The 20815-nt window shown below is 38.7% G+C and overlaps 1 protein-coding gene across 1 annotated transcript in view; it reads left to right on the top strand.

Moving 5' to 3' along the window:
- Positions 1-20025, top strand: part of LDAH (lipid droplet associated hydrolase) — a 148514-nt gene extending 128489 nt beyond the window's left edge. Inside the window, exons 5-6 of the mRNA XM_007939258.1 lie at positions 4515-4597; positions 19834-20025. Coding sequence (XP_007937449.1) covers positions 4515-4597; positions 19834-20025 — 275 coding nt within the window. The remainder of the gene's footprint in view (positions 1-4514; positions 4598-19833) is intronic.
- The last annotated feature ends 790 nt before the right edge of the window (positions 20026-20815 follow it).

Below are 20815 nucleotides of genomic sequence, written 5' to 3'. Positions count from 1 at the left end.
ATATATTTTAAATTTAACCACATAGTTGGTATTTTTTATGCACTTTATTTCTTTCTGCAGATCAGATCTCCATCTGGTCTTTTTATCTTTCTGCTTGAAGAATTTCCCTTCACATTTCTTATAGTACAGTTCTGCTCATGATTAATTTCTTCAGCTTTCATATGTCTGAAAATGCCTTTATTTTGCCTTCATTTTTGAAAGCTGTTTTCACTGAATATAGAGTTCTAGGTAAATAACTATATTTTTATTTTATTACTTTAAAGATGTTATCTTCTGGTGTCCATTGTCTGTAAGAATAAATCTACTGTCATTTTTAATCTTGGCTCCTCTGTATATATCTTTTTTCCTCTGGTTGCTTTGAAAATTTTCTCTTTATCACTAGTTTTAAGCAATTAGATTATGATATACGTTGGCGTAATTTTCTTCATGTTTCCTGTGCTTTGGGGTACTTTGAGCTTCTTGCATTTATGAGTTTTCAGTCATAGAACAGAAAATTTGGTAATTTTTCAATCATTCTTTAAATATTTTTTCTGTACCTCCCTCTTTGGAGTCGCCAGTTACAGTGGCAAATGAGACCACATGTGTTTAATTTTAGATAGTTTCAGTTGCTGTGTCTTCAAATTCACTATCCTTTCTTTGCCATGTCTTATCTGCCTTGGTGGCACAGGCATTAAGTGCTTGATTGCTAACTGAAAGGTTGGCAGTTCAGACCCACCCAGTAACTTCTCATGAGAAAAGACCTGGCAATCTGCTCCCCTAAACATTGCAGCCTAGGAAATCCTATGGGGAGGTTCTACTCTGTCCTATCTGTAGGTTCACTATGAGATGGAATCCACCCTACAACAATGAGTTCTATGCATTTAATCCCATCCAGTGTATTTTTCACCTTTAGAAGTTTGGTATGGTTCTTTTATATATCTTCCATGACTTTAATTAACATGCTTAATATTTCCTCTGGCTTTGTGAACATAGGGAATGCAGTTATAAAAACTTATAGTATCTGCATCTACCATTTTTTGTAACATATTCATTTAGATAGAATGCATATACTATAAAATTCACCCTTTTAAAGTACACAATTAGTGCTTTTTAGTGTATTCTCTGAGTTGTGCAATCATTCAAACTATCTGGTTTTAAAACATTTTTATCAGCTCAAAAACCCCAGACCCACTAGTAGTCACTCCACATCTGCCCTCCTCCCAGCCCCTGATTACCAGCATGATCTTCTTTTTCTCTCTATGGATTTGCCAATTTTGTACATTTAATATAAATAAAATTATACAGTATGTGGCCTGTTGTGACTAGCTTCTTTCACTTAGCATAATGTTTTCAGTCAGGGTGTGTCTCTGTTGTGGTATATATCAGTACTTCATTCTCTTTTACTGCTAAATAATATTCTGCTGTATGGCTATATCACATTTTATTTTATCCATTTGTAAGTTGATAGGTTTTTGGATTGTTTCTGCTTTGGAGCTATTATGAATAAGGTACAAGTATTTGTGTGAACATATGTTTTTATTTCTCTTGGAATTACTGGGTCATACAGTAACTGTTTAATATTTTAACAAACTGATAAATTCTTTTTCAAAGTAGCTCATCATTTTTATAATGCCACCAGCAATGTATGAGGGTTCTGATTTCTCCACATACTTGTCAACCTTTGTTATATCTGATTATTTTGTCTATAGCAGTCCTCCTACTAGGTGTGAAGTGGTATCTCATTGTTGTTTTGATTTGCATTCCTGGTCGGCAGAGGCAGTTAGCCTTTCAAAATACTCCCAAAGGTGCCTTGAAGGTTGGCCTGAAGTCTTGCTTCCAAAAGGTTGTAGCCTTGAAAGCCCTATAGAGCAGCAGTTCTACTCTACACACACAGGGTCATCATCAGGCAGAGTCGACTCAGTGGCAAGTAATAACAAAACTGGAGAAAATTTAAATTAGGGCATGGAGAAGGTATGAAGAGAAAGTGAAAATCTGCTAAGGACCTGCGTTATTTGGATGGAGAGATTATAGACACTGATGAACTTCAGAGAATAAAAGAAAAATGTAAGTTTCTACATGATTTTAGGCAAGGATATCCACTAGGTAAATAAAAATGAAATTTATGCTTTGAGACTTTTAACGAAAGGAAATTTTTTAAAAAGCAAGGGGTGGGGGGAGCAAGTGAGAGAGAGAAACTTATTAAAGGGGGATGGGAAGAGGGTCAGAAATAACAAGAAAGCGTGTTGTTGTTAGATGCCGTTGAGTCAGTTCAGACTTAGCAACCCTGTGTACAACAAAATGAAACACTTTCCATTCCTGTGCTACCGTCGCAGTTCTTGCTTTGTTTGCACCCATTGTTCCAGCCACTGTGTCAATCCATTTCATTTAGAATCTTCCTCTTTTTCATTGTCCCTCTACCTTCCCAAGCATGATAACCCTTCTCCAGGATCTAGTTCCTCCTGATAACATGTAATATGTCCAAAGTACATGAAAAGTCTCTCCATCCTCACATCCAAGGAGCATTTGGTTGTACTTCTTCCAACAGAAATTTGTTTGTTCTTCTGGAAGTCCATGGTATATTTGATATTATTTGCCAGCACCATAATTCAAAGACATCAATTCTTCTTTGAACTTCCTTATTCATTGTCCAACCTTTGCATGCATATTAGACTATTGCAAATACCATGGCTTGGGTCATGCACACCTTACTCTTCAAAGTGACATCTTTAACACTGTAAAGAGATCTTTTGCAGCCAATTTGCCCAATGCAATACATCATTTGATTTCTTGATGGCAGTTTCCATGGGTGTTGATTGAAGATCCAAGTAAAATGAAATCCTTGACAACTTCAGTTTATCGTGATGTCGCCTGTTGGTCCAGTTTAAGGGTTTTTTTCTTTATGTTGAGGTATAATCCATACTGAAGGCTGTAGTCTTTGATCTTCATCAGTAAGTGCTTTAAGTACTCTTTGCTTTTAGCAAGCAAGGTTGTGTAATCTGCATATCACAGGTTGTTAATGAGTCTTCCTGCAATCCTGATGTCACATTCTTCTTTATGTAGTCCTGCTTCTCAGATTATTTGCTGAGCACAGAGATTGAGTAAGTATAGTGAAAATATACAAACACACACCTTTCCTGACTTGACCCTATGCATTATCCCCTTGTTCTATTTGAACCACTGCCTCTTAATCTATGTACAGGTTCCTCATGAGCACAATTAAGTGTTCTGAAATTCCCATTCTTTGCAATGTTACCCATAATTTGTTAGGATCCACACAGTTTAATGCCTTTACATAGTCAATAAAACACAGGTAAACCTCAGATATCACTTGCCTGCAGGGGTCAGAAATAACACAAAAGCATAGCATACACAAATATCTTTCTTTTCAATATATGTAAATATATATACTAGACTCCCTTATTTAAAGACCAAATTACCACCACCATCACCCCCCAAAAAAAAAAAAAAAAAAATCCACTGCCATCAAGCATCAAGTTGATCCCAACTAATAACTACCCTATAAGACAGAGTAGGACTGTCCCATAGGGTTTCCAAGGCTATAAATTTTTACAGAAGCAGATGGCCTCATCTCTCTCCCTCAGAGTGGCTGGTAAGTTCAAATCACTGACCATCTGGTTAGCAGCTAAATGCTTTAACCACTATGCCACCAGAGCTCCTGTTACTTACAGCCAGATGCTTTCAAATTGCATTTTTAAAGAAGTCTGCCATTTATGTTCTGATTGCAAGAGATATATGTAAATGGCAAAGTATTGAAAACAAAGGGAAAAACAGGTATATCTGGAAGATGCTAACAAAAAGAAAAGCAATGTAACAATAATAATAATAATCAAAAAGGGAATTTAAGGCAAACTATTAAACAAAAGTTTTCTTACCAATAGAAGAAAGTGACACAGTTTATCTTTGTCTTTCTTCTTCTTCCCTAGGTCTTTGACGTCTTGGAAGTGAGGGTCACTTTGTTCATTTTAGAGTCAGTGCATTGAGACTCGCCTTTATTTAAAATTCTCAGAGATCCTTGCAACATGTTTTAAAATAAACATCATTTTTAGTTGTTTTCTTTTTTAAAAAAATGGCAGCATAACTTCATGTTTCTAACGTTCATGCAGTTGCCCTGGTATGCATGATTTATCTCAAACAACTTATGCTTCTAATCCTTAAATCATTGTAACAACATATATTTATCAGGTACATTTACAAATACTTGTTATCTCCTATATTTTCTGATGTTATTTTGTCATACTACTCCACTTGCCTATTGAGAAAGCCAAATATGGCTGAGAGAAGTTTTATTTATTTGTTTGTTTATTTTTTAGTAAGACATGCTCTTGTTTCCAGAGACTAAGCATGTTGCCTGACTTATATGCCTCTCTTTGCCTCACTGATATCTCACATCAGATAACACTTGCCTAAAGAAATGGAGGTCTAGGAATATATTAAAATAATTTGACATTTGTGTTTATTCTATATATTCTAACTGGCTGTTTTTTTGTGTGTGTGTTTTGTTTTCTTTAATGTAGCAAATGCTGCTTACCTTGGGGGCCAAGAAATGATGCAGGTGGTGGAGAGAGACAACGAAACCATAAAGAAACATTTACCTAAGGTAATCGCTTTAGTACTTGCCAAGGAGTAAGAAAGCAAGGAGATCGGCAGAAGTATTTACTGAGGATCAAAGACTAGAATTGTTCAAATTTGTAAGTCCTCAAGAGTTTGTAGATTTCAGATAGAGCTCTACTTCTAGTTAAAATTAATGTAATCCTTAAAAGTTGCATAGAGAGTGAAGCTAATTAGTTATTTTAATATATTTTACCACCTGTTGTTCCTGAATTTATTTTCAGAGTCAATACTTCTCTGTTTTATCAGTGCATTTCAAATTCTCTAGGATCTTGTACTAAGAAGATTTTCAGTAATATTAATGGAATAAATGAATGAGTTACATTAAAATATAAATAAAACATTGAAAAAGAACTGATATTACATATGATCTGATGACTAGTGAGTCTTACTTATTCTGCAGCCTAGTAGAGTAAGAAATAGCTTCTTTTTGTTGTTGTTATGTACCGTTGAGTCAGCCCTGACTCATAGCGAGCCCTCCTTGGGTTTCCGAGGTAATATAACTACAGAAGTAGGATTGTCCAGCTACTAGCTAGGAAATAGATTACTAGCTCTAAAATCATGATCAGTTTTCAATACAAGCAGGTGTAGGAAGGCAAAGATTGAAATATTAAGCATTTGTGAGTTATTGCTGCCAATGCCAGAATCTTACACAAACCCATTTGGAAGCACCAATCCCTGAAACTTTAAGAGAACCATTGGTCAGAATATGTCTGAGCACACTACAGTTTGGGCAGCTTTGGTACTTCCGTGGCATCATTTACTTGTCTGACCATCCTGATGGGCAAATGATGCCATAGAAGTACCAAAGACCATCCTGAAGAGAACACAACATGTGGTTATTTGTGGATAGTCTGAATCGAGATCTTCTGAAGTGTGAAATATGCATTGGATGTCGAAAACTTAGTATAGAAAAATATTGAATATTTTATTACTATTTTTCTATTGATTACACAATCAAATGATAATAATTTAAATATATTGGGTTAAATAAAGGAGGCCCTGGGTGATGCAAATGGTTAACCTGCTCAGCAGCTAACCAGACAGTTGGAGGTTTAAATCCACCCAGAGGTGCTTTGCAAGAACGGCCTGATGAGCTACTTCTGAAAAATCATCCACTGAAAACCCATGGAGCATGGTTCCACTCTGACACACACAGGGTCACCGGGATTTGGAATTGACTCAATGGGAACTGGTGGCTTTTTTTAGTATATAATATTAATAAAATATAAGGAGCTATTATGTGCAGTGCCCAAGGCATTTGACTGCTAACCAAAAGGTTGGTGGTTCTAACCCACCAGCCATTCTGTGGAAGGAAGATGGGACAGTCTACTTCTGTAAAGATTTATAGCCTTGGAAACCCAGTGGGGGTTGCTATGAATTGGAATTGAGTTGATGGCAGTGGGTTTGGTTTAGTTTGTTGTAAATTAATTACTGAAGGCAAATTCATCCATTTCTTTATACTTTTTTAAAATGTAGCTAGTAGAAATTTTAAAATTAACTATGTGACCTACATTATATTTCCTTTGGAAACAGTACTAGTTTAGAGCTTTACATTTGATGCTGAACTATGGCAATGAAATTATCCCTGCTGAGTGGCCAACTCTTATATAAGATCAGGTACTGACAATTTGGAAGTAAAATCATAGATACCCTACTGGGTTTAGAATTTCTTCATAAACTTCAACCTGCATATAATGTTAATTCACATTTATGTAACCTCCCCATAAAATTATCTTAAAACAAGAAATGTGTATGTCATCAAAAACAATTTTTTTTTTTTCAGAATATTGATCTGTAGTGGCTTTACCCATTGAGGATTTTTAAAATGCTAATCTGTGTCTTATGACTATTGTGTTTATCATTTTTCTAAATGACAGTTGGTCACAGATTGAAATTTTGAAACCAGAAGGAAGCCTTTACTAATGAATTGGGACCCCAGGAGGGACCTGTTTGTTCTTCAAGGACATAAAAATGCAAGAAAAACCCTATTTTATTTTTCACTTAAATTATAACTGACTCTGTTTCAAAAATGCATTTTAACTTCTCAAGTTTGAAAGTTTATAAAAACAACACACCTTCCAGTTAATAATAAGACTGGCAGATGCTCACTTCCAAAATTCACACTTGCTGAATGACTAGACATCTTGTGTCAAAGCCGGCCTTACCACCTGTAGGAGCCAGCTGCTGTAAAATACTCATCATTTCTGGATTCTTTCTGTGTGTTATGTTCAGATAGAGGTCAAAGAAAGGTGCTAACTTATTCCAGCCCTAAGTTAAATCCATATGCAATATAATCATTCCCAGATAGAGGTCTGTTTGTGGTAACTCTGTCAGGGCTGTAAGGTTTACTGTAACTTTTATGGGAGAAAAATGAGTGTAAAATGGTAGATAGTAAGATTTCAAGGTTAGTATTAACATACAGTCGCAGGAATAGACTTTTCCAGCTACAGGGAATACTTTGCTTTTGTTTTATTTTTAAGACAGGGTTAAACGTACTTGTGAAATTTGGGGAAACAGGGCATTGTTTACTTTAGTGATGCAAAGCTATCTTGCCAAAATAGACCAGTGCAGTTAATTGATTATCCTTTCTATCAGCTAAATTTGAGCTCTCCACTAGAATAATACAAATCCAATTCCTAGATGAAACTAGAGAGACAGGAAGTTTATCGCAACTTTTTTTTCCTGTAATGAAAAAGAGGAAACATGCTGTAATTTAATATAGGTAAAAGTTGAATCAACATAATATGTCCCAGTCCACTCAAGAAAAAAAGGAACCTTGAAAGGGTGAATAGTTGTAGGAAGATGGTCGGCCATTTCCTTCTACCTTCCAACACCCTGATAATTAGGCTTGAAGACTAATTCCCAAAACTAGAAATATGCCTCTTTTATATATTTTAGTCAAAGTTACTCTGCTCATTTCAGCCCAAACATAGGCTTTCAGAAACTTCATACCTAGCTGAATTGTCCAGTGTGAAGAGTTTTTGAACCACTAATATTCTGGTAGCATAGTGCCTAAGGCACTTGACTGCTAACCAGAAGGCTGGTGGTTTAAACCCACCAGCCACTCCTCGGAAGGAAGGTTGGGCAATCTACTTCCATAGTGATACCGCCTCAGAAACCCAAGGAGGGGTCACTATGAGTCAGGTCCGACTCAACGGCACAGAACAACAACAACAATATTGGTACAAAAATCATTCAGTATATCTGAGTTATTAAAATAATTCTGAAAAATGTGTCTTTGCACACATTTATCCAGTCAGGAAACCAAAAGGAGTTAGTCTAAATATAGCCTCTCTATTGTATCATGAAGGAGACCTGTTGGCACAAGGATTGAGCACTCAGCTGTTAACTGAAAAGTTGGAGATTTCAAACCCACTCAGCAGCTCTGTGTGAAAAAGACCTGGCAATATGCTGTCATAAAGATTACAGCCTAGAAACCCTATGGAGCAGTTCTACTCTGTTTTATAAGGTCGCTGTGAGTCCAAATAAACTTGACAGCACCTAAAAACAACACTGTATCCTACAGGCAGCTTTCTGATTCTTTTTCCTCTCCTGGAAAAACAGTCATTCCATAATCAGCAGCTTTGGTTCTAAATTCAGATTTTTCACTGGATTTCTTTTATCCACGTGAAGAGAGATTTTACCTTCTTCAGGAATATATACCTTTTTAATTCTATGGGAAATCTACTGGGCTGATTGTCTTCTCTTCAAAGTCTAGAGACTTTGTGTACAATTTTGGACAAGTGTGTATCTTTGCAGTGCTTCAACATTGTATAAAGTTGTTTCCCTTTCCTAGAGCAAATAATGTCAGACAAATAGTTGTTTACAAAAGGGTATAACCATGGTTTGTGGCTTCATGGGTTATGTTATTTCTTCACCTGACTAAATCTGCTTGACTCTAATGTTATTTCTATGAGGCTTTCCCCAGCTCCTGATTTTGGTTGGGTGTCCTTCCCCTGGGCACCTATGCTCCCTATGTAAAGTTATGATACTGCAGTTACCACACGGTGTTTAAACACTCAGCCTTCCCTCTCTCTCCCACCTTAAGGAAAAGAACTGTGTATTTCTCATCTTGACACTGTCTGGGATCTAGCACAATCCATGTTACATGATAAGCAATCAATTAATGTGTGGTAGATGGATGGATGGAAAGATAGATGGATGAGCAAACAATTAAGAGTATAGATTCCAAATCTTTGAAGTGCCAGAGAGTTTGGCTGTCTCATAAAGTGTGTGGACCTTTTCTGAGACTAATGTTTTTAAGTGCATAAAATACATACATAGGGTTATAAAAGAACCAATTATATTAAAATATAGTTATCAAAATATTTTTAAACAAATATGTAATATAAGTAATATGTGAATCTTTATTAACATATAAAATAATGAGATGTAATATCAGTCATAGTAACTATTGTAAATTTGTAGTAATGAGCATAACTAATTTTAGTTATCTGTAATAAGTTTACTGTAATTTAGAAATATCTATAATCTTAGGTGACAAAATATAGACTCTACTGATACTACTATGGTTTATTGCCTGCATTCATAATTGAAGGAAATACCAAAGTACAGTTCAAGGTTAACAAAAATAAAGTTGTAACTTTTTCCATCCATGTTTACATAGTCCCACTTCTACCTAATGTATCTGTAGGCCCCAAGTGGAGAAGCCTTGTGTTAGAGAAACTAGTGTTACGGCTTTGGCACCAGCCTGAGAATAAGAAGCCATGGTATACTACACTAAAGAGACTAGACAGTTTTGTGTTATTGGGGAGCCATTGCAAGGAATAATAATCAAGAGTGATATTCAAAATATTTGACCACTATATGATATGGTTACTGACCAGTCAGGATATATGCCAGGTGATAAGAACAACCAGTTCATATCAATATCCCTAGAAGTGGGATAAAATTAACAAATGAATGGGATTATTTGGGAAGAAATGTGTGCAAGAATATTGGAAAAGAATGAAATTTGAGGCAGGCAGCTAGAGTATTTATAAGGCTTTTACAAGAATCAAGGAAATGGGATTGGGGATGGAGAGAGGATAGAATTTGGAGATCTTTAGGAGGCAGAATCAAAGTCACTTAGCACTTATAGGATATGAGTGAGTGGAAGATGAAGTTTTCTAAGATTATTTCTCTGTATCTGTATTTAGTAATGAGGTAGGGAACATGGGAGGAGAAGCAGCAACAAGTTATGAGAGATGGTTGAGAAAATAATTTGTTTTGGTACTTGTGTTTGCAATATTTCAGAGACATCCAAGTGGACACATGGCTATGGTAGTTGGCTATGTGGGTATGAATCATAGAAGAGTAGTCTGGGCTGAATTTTTATGTGGAAATCATGAGGATATAGTTGAGGCCAGGAGTGTAGATATTAACCTAAGAGAGCATGCAGACTAAGGAGAGAAGACATTTAAAGATTGATCCTTGGGGAACACAGCTTGAAGGGTTAGGAGGAAGGATAGAATAAACCAAGGGAAGAGAATCGGCAGTCCACTTTCGCCACCCCACTCCCAGCATTCATCTGGGAGGCTCTGGAATATGTTCTGCTTTATGAGGCACCTGGTGTCTTTGAGGCAAATATGAGGTCAGTATTCCCTTACTCTGTCATTGCTCTAAACTACAAGGGGATGTATGTCTCATTCATAGAAAAGTAAATTAGTGTTTGGTTTATAAACTTGAAGTTTCCATTTAAAACTCACTTAGGAGGGAAATTCTAAACTGCCGTGACCATCTTTGGCCCCGGCTTATGGCAACAGCTGGTGTATGCTACTGCCAGACTGAATCTGAACATCACCATCAGTCCATAGGAGTCTGAAATTGTTCCCAGAGGGAACACACGGCACAGCTTTGTAATGAAGGTAGCATGGGTGGAGGGGCTGCCTGCAGAGGCCAGGCTAGGGCTACAGTCTGGTTTGGGAAAGGGGCAAAATGTCCTCAAGAATAGGAATTCTCTCCTATCCCCTTATCCTTCTTAGCCCACCTTAGCCCAGAGGTGCATGTTGCCTTTGGGCACAAACTTGTGCAGTTTTTGCAGATTTGAGCATGCAAATCCTTCTGACATGCACACGTCCTGCTCGGTGGAGCATAGGAAGTGCTGCCCAGACCAACTAACCAGAGCTGCCTTTCCGCCAGCCTCACTCTGAAACTGATTGTGTTAGTTCTGGCTATTTAATTTGAAGCCTGTTCAGAATGTCATAATCATCCTGAAAGTAAGTAGGTGGTTTTTTTGTTTGTTTTTTTATCTTAATCATTGTGACCTTGAAAGCTTCATTTTGGGCAATGGTGCTAACATGCCCTGGAGCTGTCTAGGAGAGCATGATGAAAAGGAGATGGTATGCTGGAGTGTAGACTCTTCAGAGTCACAAATCTAGTTTAAACTCCAGGTCCTCTACCCGAAGAGTTATGTGACATTGGTTAAGTTGCTTGATTGCACTGTGCTTCATCTTTTCATTAGTATAAACAGTTAATACTATTTATTCACATTCACTTGTTGTAAAAATTGGTGGTGTAATTCATTTCAAGACCTTCCAACAGTGGTTGGTGTGTACTAGACATTCAGTAAATATTAGTTATTATCATTATAAAGTTAGTTGTATCCTAGATATGTCTCTGAGTACTTTAAAAAGACTATTTACCTAACTTTTCCTCCCCACACACACCCCTTCCTAGATAATTTCATTCTGTTATGAAAGATTTTGGTGATTTTAAGGTATGTGGCCAAGAGATCCTGGAATGTCCCTACTCCATCCTAGATCATGGCCATTGCTCCCTATAAGATGCCTAAGGGAGGTGTTGCATCTCCCTTAGTGATGAAGGGAAACAAAGATGTACTTAATTTTTACTGGGATTTTGGCATAATACCCTAGTGCTAAGAATTATCGTGAGTGGACCTGGGCCATTTCCCTAAATTAAGCAAGACTTCCATGTGGGAATGAATGGGTTCTGACCCTTTACGCTTTAGGCACACAGAAAGGAGAGGGCCCCATGTTGGAAACCTTTTGATGCATAGCTGTCCAACAACTGGCCACTGGTGCAGTCAGTAACCTGGTTGGACCTATTCCTCCTCCTTGGGAGTTTCAATTCTCACTGCCACCTGGATACCTGCAGAGAGGAAGCAGGGTTCAGTGAACATGAAGTATTGAGTTTTCACCTCCATGCTCAGCTACTTTTTTTTTTTTTTTTTTTTGGATTATTTTAATTCTTATTTTCTCAAGAATGGTCATTGAGCCAGTTAGGGATGAAAGGGAAAAAGAGGAAGCAAAGTGAATTGGAAATTAAATTTTCTATTTCTTTAGCAATGAGGAGCTCTGGTGGCATAGTGGACAAGGCATCTGGCTGCTAACCACAAGGTCGGTGTTTCCAACCCACCAGCAACTCTGTGGAAGGAAGATGGGGCAATCTACTTCCGTAAAGATTTTGTTGTTGCTGTTGTTAGGTGCCATTGAGTTGTTTCCAACTCATAGCAACCCTATGCACAGCAAAATGAAACACTGCCCTGGTCCTGCGCCAGCTGCTCAATCCCTGCTATACTTGAGCCCATCGCCGCAGCCACTGTGTCAGTCCATCTCACTGAGGGCCTTCCTCTCTTTCATCGACCCTCCACCTTACCAAGCATGACATCTTTCTCCAGGGAAAAGTCCCTTCTGACAACAAAGTAGGTGAGACGAGGTCTGGCCATTCTCATTTCCAAGGAGCATTCCAGCTGCACTTCCTCCAGGACAGATCTGTTAGTTCTTCTAGCAGTCCATGGTATTTTCAGCATTCTTCTCCAGCACCACAACTCAAAAGCATCAATTCTTCTTCGGTCTTCCTTATTCATTGTCCAGCTCTCACATGCATATGAGGTGATTAAAAATATCATGGCTTGTATCAGGCACACCTTAGTCCTCAAGGAGACATCTTTGCTCCTCAGCACTTGAAAGAGGTCCTTTGCAGCTGATTCGCCCAACGCTATACGTCATCTGATGTCCTGACTGCTGTTTCCATTGGTGTCAATTGTAGAACCAAGCAATGTGAAGTCTTTGACAGCTTCAATCTTTTCTCCATTTATCATGATGCTACTTATAGGTCCAGTTGTGAAGATTTTTGTTTTCTTTATATTGAGATGTAATCCATACTGCAGACTGTATTCTTCAGTCTTCATCAGTAAGTGCTCCAAGTCATCCTCACTTTCAGCAAGCAAAGTTGTGTCATCTGCATATCGCAGATTGTTAATGATTCTTCCTCCAATCTTGATACCACATTCTTCTTCATATAGTCCAGCTTCTCAGATTATTTGCTCAGCATATAGATTGAATAAGTATGGTCAAAGCCTACAATGCTGACACACTCCCTTCTTGATTTTAAAGCATGCAGTGTCCCTTTGTTCTCTTCAAACAACAGCCTCCTGGTCTATGTACAGGTTCCTCATGAGCACAATTAAGTGTTCTGAAATTCCCATTCTTCTCAATGTTACCCACAGTTTGTTATGATCCACACAATCAAATGCTTTTGCATAGTCAATAAAATACAGGTAAACATCTTTCTAGTATTCTTTGCTTTGAGCCGAGATCCATCTGATATCAGCACTGATATCCTTTGTTCCACGTCCCGTTCTGAATTGGCTTGCAACTCTGGAAGTCCTCTGTCAATATACTGCTGTAACCATTTTTTAATTATCTTCAGTAATATTTTACTTGCATGTGATATTAATGATATTGTTCAATATTTCCACATTCTGTGGGATGGCCTTTATTTGGAATAGGTACAAATATGGATCTCTTCCAGTCAGTTGGCCAGGTAGCTGTCTTCCAAATCTCTTGGCATAACCGAGTGAGTGCCTCCATTTGTTGAAACATCTCAATGGGTATTCCATCAATTCCTGGAGCCTTGATCTTTGCCAATTCCTTTAGTGCAGCTTTGACTTATTCCTTCTCTACTATTGGTTCTTGATCATATGCCACCTCCTGAAATGGATGAACATTGACCAGTTCTTTTTGGTACAGTGACACTGTATATTCCTTCCATCTTCTTTTGATGTTTCCTGCATCATTCAATATTTAGCCCATAGAATCTTTCAGTATTGCAACTCAAGGCTTAAATTTTTTCCTCAGTTCTTTCAGCTTGAGAAATACCCAGTGTGTTCTTCCCTTTTGGTTTTCTAACTCTAGGTCTTTGCACATTTCATTATAGTAATTGGCTTTTTCTGCTCATGCTGCTCTTTGAAATCTTCTGTTCAGCTCTTTTATCTTGTTACATGCTTCCATTTGTTTTAGCTACTCTCCACTCAAGGGCAAGTTTCAGAGTCTCTTCTGACATCCATTTTGGTCTTTTCTTCTTTTTCTCATCTTTTTAATGACCTCTTACTTTCTTCATGGGTGATGTTCTTGATGTCATCCCACAATTCTTCAGGTTTTCAGTCATTGGTGTTCAATGCATCAAATCTGTTCTTTAGATGGTCTCTAAATTCAGGAGGGATATATATATTCAGGGTCATATTTTGGCTCTCATGGACTTGTTTTAATTTTCTTCAGCTTGAACTTGAACTTGCAACTGAGTGATTGATGGTCTGTTTCCACAATCAGTTCCTGGTCTTGTTTTGGCTGAAGATATTGAGCTTTTCCATAGCCTCTTGCCACAGATGTAGCCAGATTCCTGTGTACTCCATCTGGTGAAGTCCACGTGTATAGCTGCAATCTGTGCTATTGAAAAAAGGTATTTGCAATGAATAAGTCATTGGTCTTGCAAAATTTTATCATACAATCTACAGTATCATTTCTGTCACCAAACCCAAATTTTCCAACTACTGGTGATTCTTCTTTGTTTCCAACTTTTGCATTCCAGTCACCAGTGATAATTAACACATCTTGATTGCATGTTTGGTCAATTTCAGACTGCAAAAGTTCATAAAAATCTTCAATTTCCTCAACTTTGGCTTTGGTGGTTGGTGGATAAATTTGAATAATAGTCATATTGATTGGACTTCCTTGTAGGCTTGTGGATATTATCCTATCACTGACAGCATTGTACTTCAGGACAGATCTTGAAATATCCTTTGCGATGATGAATGCCACGCCATTCCTCTTCAAATTGTCATTCCCAGCATAGTAGATCGTATGGTTGTCTGATTCAAAATGGCCAAAACCAGTCCATTTCAGCTCACTAATGCCTAGGATATCAATCTTTATGCATTCTATTTCATTTTTTACAACTTCCAATTTTACTAGATTCATACTTCATTCATTCCATGTTCCAATTATTAATGGATGTTTGCAGCTGTCGTCCTTAATTTGAGTTGTGCCACATCAACAAATGGAGGTCTCAAAAGCTTTTTTTTATCTGTATCATTAAGGTTGGTTCTACTCTGATGATGCAGCTCTTTCCCACTCATATTTTGAGAGCCTTCCAGCCTAAGGAGCTCATCCTCCTGCACTGTATCAGATGGTGTTTCCAAGCTATTCATAAAGTTGTACAGTAATGTATCAGGCAGTGTTTCTCTGCTCTTAATAAGGTTTTCCCTGGCCAATTCTTTGAGAAGTGGATGGCTTCTTCCTTCTTCCTAGTCTGTCTCAGTCTGTAAGCTGGGCTGATATCTGTGCACCATGTGCAACCCTGCTGGTGTTTGAAACACTGGTGGCACAGCCTCAAGCCTCATAGCAACATGTCAGTCACCACAGTACAACAAACTGACAGACAAGTTTGTCTCCCTTAACTGTTTGAAACTTCTCCGCCCTCCCCTTACCTGAATCCCTGACACTGCTCACTCTGTCATTCCCCTGCTTTTCTTTCACCTGCTTTCCTGCCTTTTAAGGATGGGGCCTAGGTCCCTCCCCTTACCTGGATCCCAGCCGCTGCTCACTTTGTCGTCCCCCTGGCTTTTCTTTCTCCCACTTTCCTGCCTCTTGGGGGTGGGGCCTGGGTCCCTCCCCTTGCCTGGATCCCAGCCATTGCTTGCTCTGTTGTTCCCCTGCCTTTTCTTTCCCCTGCTTTCCTGTCTTTTGGGGGTGGGGCCTGGGCCCATCCCCTTACTTGGATCTCTTCTGCTGCTTGTAAATATTTACAGCCTCAGAAATCCAGTGGGAGTCACGGTGAGTCAGAATTAACTCAATGGCAGTGAGTTTCTTTAGCAAGTCCTCAAGTCCTAAAAAGAGTTGCTCAGAAAGCCTTCAGTGAAAATTGAAAGTTTTGTGTCTTCTTATGCTCCTGAGAGGGATATGATTTTTAAACAATTGAAAGAAGATGCTTATAGAATATGTTGCCTTCAGAGTTGTAAGGTAGAGGCTTAAGTGCCTTTAACTTTGTGGAAAAGGAGAAGCAGAAGGCAGTTGGTATAGTCCAACTTGTTCTGAATTCTCCCTAGCGATGGAGATGTATTGCAGGACCTAACACTTTGGACACTGAGCCCAGGGAATCTGCAAAATAAAGTCAAGACAGGACACTGTAGCTAGCAGGGAGGGGGCCTAAATGTGTGGGTACTGATTTGCTCTCCCTTGATAAGCAGCTAGCTGCTTTGTAGCTAACCTTTTGCTTCTTTGGGCTGGAGATGGGGGGGGGGGCTTGCCAGGTGGGAGTTAGAGTGGGAAAGAAAGAATGAAGAAAGCAGGAATAACATAATTTTTCTTGACCTCTCAAAGCATAGAAAATGTATCTCTTCACTGTGTGTCTGCATCATTCCTCTTTGTTTTTTTGTTTTGTTTTGTTTTGTTTTTTTAGTGCTGGCTGACTGTTACACCTTCCATACCACCTATTAATTTAGCACCCAGGGAGCTGCAGCTGTCTATGAAATGCACACACAGCCTAGAAAAGCAGTGGGCATTATTTTTGCTGGTGCAGTAACCCAAAAGATTCTCTAATTGCTTGAATTTGAGGAGTTTTCCTAACCTCTCTAAACCTCAGTTTCTTCTTCTATAAATAAGGATACAGTACCTTCCTCAGAGGACTGCTAGAAGGACTGAATGAGATGCTGTTGTTGTTGCTGACTGTCGTCGAGTCGGTTCCATCTAATAGTGACCATGTGTACAACAGAGCGAAACACTGCCCAGTCCTCTACCATCCCCACAGCTGTTGCTATGCTTGAGCCCATCTCTGTAGCCACTGTGTTAATCCATCTTGATGAGAATCTTCCTTTTTCACTGACCCTCTACCAAGCATGATGCCCCTCTCCAGGGACTGGTTCCTTCTGAATGTGATAATACGTGGAAAGTGCTTAGCGCAGAGGCTGACACGTTGTTCTGAGTTTTTGTCAGTTCAGTATTATTCATAGTGATTCATTTTTGCATACCCACATAATAATAGTTTATACTCTTAACCACTATTTTGGTGCCTCTCCACACTTGAAGTTCTTTCTCTTTCTTTCCCTTTCACCTGTCCTCCCCCAAACCCCCACCACTACTTTCACACACTCCATACTTTTTCAGTTTCCTGTTTAGGGTTACAGGTGCAGAGTCCTCTGGTCAGATCTATTGCCTGTGACTTATAATCTGTAGGGAACAGGAAGTATCTCGAGTCAGTGTGTGTACATGCATTAGAGTGACCACGTGTTTTACTTGTAAGCCAAGATTTTTATAGAGAGCCCTTCAGTGAATATAGCCTAAAGAACTTAAGAAAAAGGGAAAACCTGGCCCCACAATCAATTAGAGATTTAACAAAATTCAGCACACTAAATGGTTACTGGTCATGGAGGTTCCAGAATCAAAATCAGATTAGCATAGGAGAAATCTAGACTCTTCACTATTGTGCTATTTTAAATACTAATACTGCTTTTTTGAGGTTTTAGTACATACTTTGGGCAGTGTGTGCCTTGTAACTACTTGGAACTGTTCCATAGTTGGACATGACTTATCTTGATAGCCAAAGGTGGGTATAGAGTCCCTATAATCCATCCTTATTAACCCTGCACAACTATCTATCACCTCCATGCATGAGGAAAGGGATGGTGTTTCCCCAGTGCTGAGCTTCATTAAGCTGGACTTGTCACTGGAAAGTTCTAGTTGTGTTCCAAGTTGTAATTGCCTCCCAGAGAAGTAAATGCTAAGTTCTTCATAGAGATATTCTTAGAAATGTCACTCACATTTCAAAATGTGTGAAATGGCAGGTGTGTACAGTGGTCATTCTCTGGTCAAGACATCTTTTCTGCCTTGGTTTCCTTCTAGCTAACCCTTTGTTTTATAATAGCTTGCACTTGTCTGAGGGCTCCCAAATAGGCTTTTCAGTGTCCAAATATCTCCAGACAAGAGAGTACACAGGAGTGGGGCAACAGCCCTGACGAACACAAACCCAAATCTGAACATCCATCCAGATTTACCGCTTTAGACACTGAGGGAATGCTGAGCAACTGTGTGTGATGACTGTGCCATGTGCTACTTCCTGAATATAATTTAAAAGATTCATGATGGTAAAAGTGGGGAGTGGTTTAGAGAGAACCTAAAGCTATGAACCCTTTTGGTAGATAATTAATGCTGCAAAGAGCTTTATTCCTAACAGTATTATAGGAGGAAGCTGTAGCAGAGTGATTGCGAAGAGAGTCTGGAAAACTTATTTTATCACGCCTGGACAGAAAGGTTACTCACTGGCTGTGATGTTGCAGTATTTGAGAGCTACAGAGAGAGCTTTAGAGACCAGGAGGAAAAAAGCCAGAAACTACAGGGTTCTTCTCCAGGAAACAAAATGAAGTTCTTTCTCTGCTAAGAGCCATGGCAAAATGATACTTGGTTTAGACTTTAGATTGCCTTGAAGTGGTTGGAATGAACAAAATAGGAGAATATAAAAAATAAATGATAAATCGATAAGCCACAAGTTCTCTGCAACATTCCACACTGGAACCCCAGGACAATTGCTCTGAAATGATTCAGAATAAATCTGTAACTCAAGGCTTAGTTGTTAATAATTTACTCTGTATAGAGTACTACCTTTTTCTCTTTAAGGTGTTTCTTTTAAATATTAGTTAAGTCATTATGTTGTTGTAATAAAGGCCAGTGTTTTTATAAGTGCAATCCCCAACCCATATTCAGATAATAGGTTTAAAGATTGATACAGTAAAATGATCCAGTGTGTAGAGCACCTATTTTTCATACCCTCCTCTCCTCATCACTTGCTCCCCCTCCAATCTGTCTTCCCCATTGTACCCAGAGTAATTTTCCTAATATACATACCTGATTGTGTCACTTCATTATTTAAAGTCTTTTCTTAACTCCTATGGACTTTAGAATAAAGCCCAGAAGATGGTTATCCATGACCCAATCTCTATCTGCCTCTTCAGTCTTATCTCTCACCACTCTGTGTTCGGCCATTTTTAATTACTTGGAATTCCCCATCATCCTCCTTCATATTTCCTTTTACTTTGTTTGGTGTGTTCCTCACAGTGTGCATCCTCCCCATCTTGAAGGCTCAGCTCTCCAGGGAATCTTTCCTGAGTCCCTTTCGCTGCTTCCCTCCTCTGGGCTCTCAGCACCCTGTGCTACCTCTGATATAAGTCATGATTGCCTCGTGTACATAGTGTCTCCTATCTTCACACACACACACACTGGAGACTGTTTTTCAGATTCCTAATACAAAGTAGATGCTCAGTAAGTATTAGCTAAACAAATTAGTGAATAAGTATTTGAGTGAGTGAATGAACAAGCAAATGCGATACAGTTATGGAAACTGCAGGTGACTACAGCTCCACTTATGGACTACAGCTGAGCATAACTCTTTTTTTTTTTTCTCAGTGATAACATATGTCATAGAGTCCTTACAATTTAGTTTGTACATTTGTAGAAATTGCCACCGTATGCCTTCTTTCTTTTTTTAAGAAATACAGAACTAGAACATAGCTGTTTTTCAGTGAAGCACAGCAGCCTAGATGCATACATACACAGATAGATACACACAGAGACATACACATATAAAAATGTATAAAAATGATTAAGTATTTAATAAATGGTCACTAGTCACTTAGTGACTGTGTCTCAGTGACTGTCGTCCTCACCTGCCTTCTGTCCAGTGCCCATACCCACCTCAATGCACGTGACTTTGCCGGTAAGTCCTTTTTGTGAATTATAGATGTTCTCCCTACATGAGCTTCTTTCCATCAGTGTCTCTTAATACTCTTCTGTAAACCTTAAAGGTTCACTGATTCAAGATAGCCACAGTCTGGCGGGAGCCTTGGGACTAGTTTATAGGGCCAACCAAAGAAACTGTCTTTTAAAGCACTGTAGGTAGCTGATGCCATATCTGTGTTGTCTTGTCTTTCAGCTTACATTTTACTATGGTACTCTTGATCATTGGTGTCCAAAAGAGTACTATGATGACATCAAGAAAGATTTTCCAGAAGGAGATATCCGACTCTGTGAGAAAAAGATACCTCATGCCTTTATCCTCTCTCATAGCCAGGAAATGGCTGAAATGGTGGCTGACTGGCTGAAGAATGACTTATCCAAAATATAAATAATGACACCAGGGAACAAGCACCTACAGCCAGTATATAGAATCAGTGGGTTTACTATACTTGGCAAATAAATGTTTGATTTTGTTGATTGATACTAGAAAAGTGAGAACTTCTTGTGTCAGAAAAATACCAGCTCCTCATGTAGACTGAAATAAACACAGATGATGAATCATTCCATAAACTTAAGACATTTTCTAAAATTCAGGGAATACAATGATCATTTCTAAACAAGGTGACTTATATTTGCACGAGATGCCCAGTGTTACTGTGTAGTTTATTTTGGTAAGCAGAATGCTTGCAGACAAAATGAAATCCAAATTTAGTTGATTCTGACTGTAGCATAGGCGCTCTTAGAGGAGAAATTATGAAATACCTGCTAGAAAATGTAAAAGAGATCAATGAGTATTAATACATAGTTAGATTTATGAGGTGTATGAGATCATGAGAAAGACACAACTCATGCATCCGAGGTCCTCAGAATCAGATTGGGTGCCAGAATAGCCTGTAAACCCCAGCTATGACTACCTTGCAGCTTGTCACCAACTACCAAGTTCCCTTGTTTCTGGCCACCAGTGGCAGGCCCAACATTAAGGGAGGCACTGCTTGTCTGCATATCTGAGAAGATTTTTGAAGAGTGTAACAGCCTGATATACCTCCATTAGAGAACACAGCTTGACACACAGTAATCTGGCCATCTAACCAGATAAGGGTGGTTAAAAAATCCCAACTATGCTGCCTGCCAGGTCATGAATTTCCTACAGGTTCTTCCCCTCCAGAACCAGGACAAGG

Source organism: Orycteropus afer, unplaced genomic scaffold (genome assembly GCF_000298275.1).
Source record: "Orycteropus afer afer isolate SDZICR_OR568_19922 unplaced genomic scaffold, OryAfe1.0 scaffold00058, whole genome shotgun sequence".
Taxonomy (NCBI): domain Eukaryota; kingdom Metazoa; phylum Chordata; class Mammalia; order Tubulidentata; family Orycteropodidae; genus Orycteropus; species Orycteropus afer.
The sequence above is the reverse complement of the archived record's forward strand: the minus strand, read 5'-3'. Positions and strand labels throughout refer to the sequence as shown.